Raw genomic sequence first — 7500 nt, forward strand, 5'->3', positions numbered from 1 at the left:
GTATGGGCCTTTCCACTGCATCAGTAGTTTGTTGTGATCAGTGGGAAGCAGTATCAGCACTTTGTTACCTGGTGTAAACTTCCTGTTTACGGCTTTGCGGTCGTAGTAGTGCTTTCCACTATCCTGAGACTTTCTCAAGTTTTCTCTCGCAATCTCGAGAGTCTCCTCCAGTTTCTCTCGCAACTCGAACACGTACTGGTAACTGTTCTTCACTTCAGGTGTGTCCACATCTTTCGTCCACAATTCCTTTAGTATCTGCATCGGGCCTCTCACGGTCCGCCCGTACATCAGCTCGAACGGGGAGAATCCAGTGGACTCTTGTGGCACCTCCCTGTATGCAAACAGCAAGGCATTGATGTAGCGATGCCACTGCCTTGGCTGCTCACTGCATAGTTTCTTCAGCGTGGACTTCAGCGTCGCATTGAATTTTTCGACCAGCCCATTGCACATCGGGTGATAGGGTGTCGTAGTCAAGTGACGAATGCTCAGCAGCCTGTTGACCTCTTCCATGCATTCAGAGACAAACTGTGTCCCCAGGTCTGTGAGGATCTCTTCAGGAACCCCAATTCTGCTGAAAATGTCCACAAGTGCCTCGGCAACAGTCTCGGTGTCAATTTTCTTCAGAGGCACGGCTTCTGGGTACCTGGTTGCATAGTCTACCAGGGTCAGTACCCAACGATGACCCTCTTCACTTGGCGGTTTGATCTCGCCGATGAGGTCAATGGCCACCCTCTTGAAAGGTCGGTCGATCAAAGGCATCTTCTGCAACGGCACTTTCGGGACCCTTCCTCGAGGTATGGTTTTCTGGCAAATATCGCACGATCGGCAGAATCGAGTCACATCTGCATGCAATCCTGGCCAGTAAAACGCAGCCTGGATTCTGTCCGATGTCTTCTTGACCCCCAGGTGACCTCCCATAATAGAGTCGTGGGCCACCTCCATCACCTGGCGCCTAAGTGGTTGAGGCACCAGAACTTGACGTAATGGCTTCCCACCGTTGACTCTCGGGTGCTGGAACACTCTGTACAGGATCTTGGCCTTTACTTCAAAGTGCACAGTGCCTTCGCCCTTAGTCATCACCTTGACAGGACGACTCCTGTACTTTGTCAAGGTCAAATCAGCTTCCTGTAGCTGAATCAGCCGATCCCTGTCCACGACAGCAGTTGCAGAACTGTTGGTGACCCTGAGTGGCGTAGTTGTTTTGTCCTTCTTCGCCTGGGCTCTGGTCGTCACAGCGCTTACAACCTGCGGCTGGTCGCGGCGATGCACAGTTGCTCTGTCATCTCGTAACAGTTCGCTGATATCTTCATTCGCGAATGGCAGTGGGTCTTCCTCCTCAACAGCAGGCTGAGCTGCGCCCATTCTCCATTCGACATCAGGGTCATCAGGACGTCTCGCACCCCCAATGTTCCCAATTAATAGATCGTACAAGGGCTTCTTCAGGCAGACGGCCTCAACTTCTCCGGTGAAGTATGGAGTATCTATCTGGATCTTTGCCACTGGTGCCCTCACGCATTTGCTGTCAGCCATGAGCGTCCACTTGAAGTCACCAGTGAACTTCTCTGTTGGCACCAGATCCTCTTTGACAATGACTCCATTGCAGCCCGAATCTCTGAGAACAGTCACTTCCTGCTTCTCAACAAATCCCTTCGACACGGGCATGTTCGACACTGACACAGCTGCGCTGGCGACGACAGAGATTGACTTGCCATTGGCGAGTAGAAGCTGGCCATCAGAAATACATTCTTCCACGTCCGATGGTGTAGCCACTTGCTCGGCAGCCCTTGGAAGTATGACGCTGCTCGCACATACTTGTTGGTTCGAGCCACTCGTTTGCCTCTTGTTGTCGTAATATCTCCGTCGATGTTCTTGCGCTTTGTCATTGACATGTCCGTTATTTTTCTTTTGGGGACAGTTGGCGACTCGGTGGCCCTTGGCATTGCAATGGAAACACGTTATGTTCTGCCCTTCATTGGATGATGGTGCGGACTCAGTTTGTCCCTTGGCAGGTTGGTTTCCCTGGTTCCCACTCTTCTGGAAAGGTTTTGATGACTTTGACGTCCCCAGGGTCCTTCCATGAGCAATGAGATAACGCTCAGCAGCATCAGTAATGTCCTTCAAACCCCGCAGTTTTTGCTCTTCCAAGCGGGTCGCCAGGTCCTTCGGGCAGGCATTAAGGAATTGCTCCTTCACGATCAAGTCCCGCAGACTCTCGTATGACTGCTCTTCACCTGATAACTCCACCCACTTCTGCAGGTATGACGACAGGCGCTCCACAAACTGGCTCGGTGTCTCTCCAGACAATGGCTGGCATTCGCGGAAACGTTGACGGTAGCCCCTTTCAGTGAAGTTGTAGCAACGCAACAGAGCTTCCTTCAGTACATCATAGTCTCTGGCGTCATCGTTTGAGAGTCTAGTGTAGACCTCAAGTGCTGCCCCAGTCAAATGTGCGCTGAGTTGAATCGCCCAGTCGTCGCGCTGCCATCTAGCACTCTCAGCGAACCTCTCGAATCTTGCAAGGTAGCAGTCGATCTGGTCCTTCCCGTCAGCGAATGCTGGAAGTTTCGGTGCCCTGTGTAGCATTTGCTGCTGGTTATCTCTTTGGCGTGGTGCCTCGTGCTCATTTTGAACACGCACCATTTCTGTCTGAAGCTCTAAGCGCTTCGTCTCAATTTCTATCTGGAGCTCCAAGCGTTTCAGCTCAACTTGCTTTTCTTCACGCTGTGCTTCTCTTTCTTCACGTTCACGCTCACGCTGCGCTTGTCTTTCTTTATCTTCACGCTGCGCTTGTCTTTCTTCACGCTGCGCTTGTCTTTCTTCACGCTGCGCCAGCAGTCGTGTCTGGGACTCGACGAACTCCGTCAACTGCTTGCCTTTCAGTCCCAGTTCAACTCCTTTTGCCCAGAATTCAGCCATTCTGGTCTTTTCCGGTGCGTTCGTCTGTATTCTTTCACAGCCCCGAACGTAGACGAATGTAGTCTTCTAAAAAACACAGTCTCTACTGCACCTCCGATGCTTCTCTCGTCGCTGTTCACCTTCGTAGACACAGGCTGCCACCCTCCTCGTCTAACGTGACGGCGCACTCTGCTCACGATACGTACACGACGTACCTCAGTCGTATTTCGTAGTATTAATGCACTAGCTCCGCGACGAAGTCCGTCTCGTCCAAACGGCAGCTAACCTCTGTAATCCCGATACACTCCGGCGTCGCTCACCGTATCGAGCTGCGGCGATTACCAAACTCTTCCCACAGTCACACCGAATCCACGGTTCCGTAGTCTCAATACTGATCCCTCAGGATACACCCGATTGATGGCTACCTCCTGTGACTGTCTTGACTGTCTTTGTTACTGGAAAACCCTTGGCGTTAAACGTAGATCCTTGGCTTGGCCCCCAATTGTTACACGACACTTGAGATTGCCACAAGTTCTCAAACGTCGTATAGTTGTGTTCTTTTATTCTACGTCGCCCGTCTTCGCAGCAACAGAAAACAACTCGTCAAATTGAGTTCGAGGATTTATTTAGCATTCCATACATACAACTGCACAACGTAGCAGAACTCAAATAGAAGCTTTTTTAACATTCAAATCGCGCTGGCATATATAGTAAATACTCAATCTCGAGAATATTCCAGACCGAACACGATACAACTACATTATACGAGCCGTGCATGGACTAAACTAGCAACATTCTCTTATGACGTACATCAAAAGCGCCGACACACTTAATCCGAACGAACGCCACGAACTCACGACCAAAACAGCACGGTAAACAACTTGTTTTGACAGGACTAGAAAGTTCACCTGCATTCTCGTCCAAGCATAAATATTGTGTTTACAAAATATAATATCGGTACTTTCCCACAAAGTACAAATAAGTCAACTACATGCAACACACAAAACTGAACCAAAGCTCAGCAACGGTAGCGTTTCCTAACAATAGCACACGCAATACGCAAGCTAGCTTAACAAAACAACCTTTTTCTAGGTATAATTGTTTTGACTTTCTTCTCGTATGTAAAAGTTGCAACGTTTTGCCTATTTTGAACAAGTTTAGTTGATAATTGTTTTCTTGTCCTCAAAAGGAATTCGACACATTCACATTCTAATTTAGATCTTGCACACAATCAACGCATAATGCAATCAACAAGCTCATCATCTGTCAGAGATTATACTCAAAAAGATGCAACTTACGCATAAGACCCCCGAACATTTTGAACTCCTTCTCATCCAGTACGCCATCGCCGACGTTTTCAGGATCTGTGTTAAAATCAAACACAATATTATTGCGACACCGTATTATAATGTTAACCAAGATCTAAATAGAAAACAATATTATGGAATACAATACAACTTAGTTATCTGGTTGTGGGTAATAACAACAAATTATCTCCTGACAGACAGTTGTTATTTTTGTAAGAAAGGTTCGCTATTCGAACGTGACAGCAGAAATACGATACATTCAGTACTACATCGTCTGAATTTATCATTGGGAGCGGACGAACACACACACAATAAAGAACAGACAGATCACGTAACATTAACTAAGGCTGTCATAATATGGCTAGCTAGGCAGATGGCAACTAGAGAAACAACATGCTAATCATTGTATACGTGACTAGGGCTGTCATTGGGCCAGCTAGGCAGATGACAACTAGAAAAACAACATGATAATCATTGTATACGTGACTAAGGCTGTCATTGGGCCAGCTAGGCAGATGGCAACTAGAGAAACAACATGCTAATCATTGTATACGTGACTAGGACTGTCATAGGGCTAGCTAGGCAGATGACAACTAGAGAAACAACATGCTAATCATTGTATACGTGACTAGGGCTGTCATTGGGCCAGCTAGGTAGATGAAAACTAGAGAAACAACATGCTAATCATTGTATACGTGACTAGGGCTGTCATTGGGCCAGCTAGGCAGATGGCAACTAGAGAAACAACATGATAATCATTGTATACGTGACTAGGACTGTCATAGGGCTAGCTAGGCAGATGCCAACTAGAGAAACAACATGCTAATCATTGTATACGTGACTAGGGCTGTCATAGGGCTAGCTAGGCAGATGCCAACTAGAGAAACAACATGCTAATCATTGTATACGTGACTAGGACTGTCATAGGGCTAGCTAGGCAGATGCCAACTAGAGAAACAACATGCTAATCATTGTATACGTGACTAAGGCTGTCATAGGGCTAGCTAGGCAGATGCCAACTAGAGAAACAACATGCTAATCATTGTATACGTGACAAAGGCTGTCCTATGGCTAGCTAGGCAGATGACAACTAGAGAAACAACCTGCTAATCCATGTATACGTGACTAAGGCTGTCCTATGGCTAGCTACGCAGATGACAACTAGAAAAACAACATGATAATCATTGTACACGTGACTAAGGCTGTCCTATGGCTAGCTACGCATATGGCAACTAGAGAAACAACATGCTATTAATCATTGTATACGTGACTAAGGCTGTCATAGGGCTAGCTAGGCAGATGACAACTAGAGAAACAAAAGGCTAATCATTGTATACGTGACTAAGGCTGTCATAGGGCTAGCTAGGCAGATGACAACTAGAGAAACAACATGCTAATCATTATATACGTGACTAAGGCTGTCATAGGGCTAGCTACGCAGATGACAACTAGAGAAACAACCTGCTAATCATTGTATACGTGACTAAGGCTGTCCTATGGCTAGCTAGGCAGATGACAACTAGAGAAACAAAAGGCTAATCATTGTATACGTGACTAGGGCTGTCATAGGGCTAGCTAGGCAGATGACAACTAGAGAAACAAAAGGCTAATCATTGTATACGTGACTTCGGCTGTCCTAGGGCTAGCTAGGCAGATGACAACTAGAGAAACAAAAGGCTAATCATTGTATACGTGACTAGGGCTGTCATAGGGCTAGCTAGGCAGATGACAACTAGAGAAACAAAAGGCTAATCATTGTATACGTGACTTGGGCTGTCCTAGGGCTAGCTAGGCAGATGACAACTAGAGAAACAAAAGGCTAATCATTGCATACGTGACTAGGGCTGTCATAGGGCTAGCTAGGCAGATGACAACTAGAGAAACACAAGGCTAATCATTGTATACGTGACTAGGGCTGTCCTAGGGCTAGCTAGGCAGATGACAACTAGAGAAACAAAAGGCTAGTCATTGTATACGTGACTAGGGCTGTCAGAGGGCCAGCTAGGCAGATGACAACTAGAGAAACAACATGATAATCATTGTATACGCGACTAAGGCTGTCATAGGGCCAGCTGGGCAGATGACAGCTACTCTCAAGGACGCCATGTCGTGAATGAAAGCAGCTGAGCACACACTCACTGTAATGATCTACGATCTCGAAGGCTGCCTTGACCGCGGTGAAGCTGAATCCTGTGTGAAACGCAGGATGGTGCCTGATTCGATCACATAGGGTGTCCCAAATGTTGTATTGGTCACCAACACCGCGCAGAGAAAACAGCCGTGCATCACGGCGCTGAAAGGAAACATACTTGTATATTAATTTTCTGTGTGACTTCCTGTTCAGATATGGGTTAAACCGCACATTTATTGAGCACAGTCTACTTAGCATGTCTGCTCGAGAATTTGGCACTGACTTGTCGCTATAAAGACTTCTCGAAGTATGCATTTGACTCAATTAAAAAAAGAATGTGTTTGAATGAAAAAAAAATGTTTTCAAAACTTTACTCAATGTAAACACATTTTCAAGGATGTTACTCGCATGCGCGACCATAGTCTGAAAAAGTTTGTTTGAATGAAATGGAAACAAAGTGTGCATACCATAATATACTACGGCTAAATGCTCAGATCAGACACGCTTTCAACTCACTATAGACAGCCTGGAGGTACCAAAGTACTCTTGATTATTAAGAGAGTGCCTCCTTTTCTAAAAGCAACATTATGATGAGAACTGAAAAAAACATTAACTTATCACTTTCTCTTTATACAATTGTTCACCAGTCTTCTGTAACGAGTGCGTCATGTTTGAGCATGCCACTGGACCATATCTTATTTTTCATTTTGAGGAGGGGATCAAGATGTTTTTGATACAAGATTTGAAGTAAAGATTGTGAAAAGACATGGGAGTTTAAGGACCTCCTTCATTTTAATGTGAAAGACAGAAATGTAGATAGTTTCAAAACACAAAGTCCACCATGTAACCTGAGAAAGGAAACACAATGGTATCCGTCCCCCATAGCCAAATAGGCTGAAGGGGGGTAAATTGTGTGTTTGTTTGTTTGTTTGCTTAACGCCCATCCAACCACGAAGGGCCATATCAGGGCGGTGCTGCTTTGACATATAACGTGCGCCACACACAAGACAGAAGTCGCAGCACAGGCTTCATATCTCACCCAGTCACATTATTCTGACACCGGATCAACCAGTCCTAGCACTAACCCCATAATGCCAGACGCCAGGCGGAGCAGCCACTAGATTGCCAATTTTAAAGTCTTAGGTATGACCCGGCCGGGGTTCGAAC

The 7500-nt window shown here is 46.3% G+C and overlaps 1 protein-coding gene across 1 annotated transcript in view; it reads right to left on the reverse strand.

The window, feature by feature from the left end:
* The window catches only part of LOC138972997 (uncharacterized), a 13613-nt gene that overhangs the window by 2881 nt on the left and 3232 nt on the right, over window positions 1-7500 (reverse strand). The window contains exons 3-4 of the mRNA XM_070345656.1: window positions 6342-6495; window positions 4194-4259 (exon numbers count right to left, since the gene is read on the reverse strand). Of these exons, the coding sequence (XP_070201757.1) occupies window positions 4194-4259; window positions 6342-6495 (220 nt within the window). The remainder of the gene's footprint in view (window positions 1-4193; window positions 4260-6341; window positions 6496-7500) is intronic.

Source organism: Littorina saxatilis, linkage group LG8 (genome assembly GCF_037325665.1).
Source record: "Littorina saxatilis isolate snail1 linkage group LG8, US_GU_Lsax_2.0, whole genome shotgun sequence".
Lineage (NCBI taxonomy): Eukaryota > Metazoa > Mollusca > Gastropoda > Littorinimorpha > Littorinidae > Littorina > Littorina saxatilis.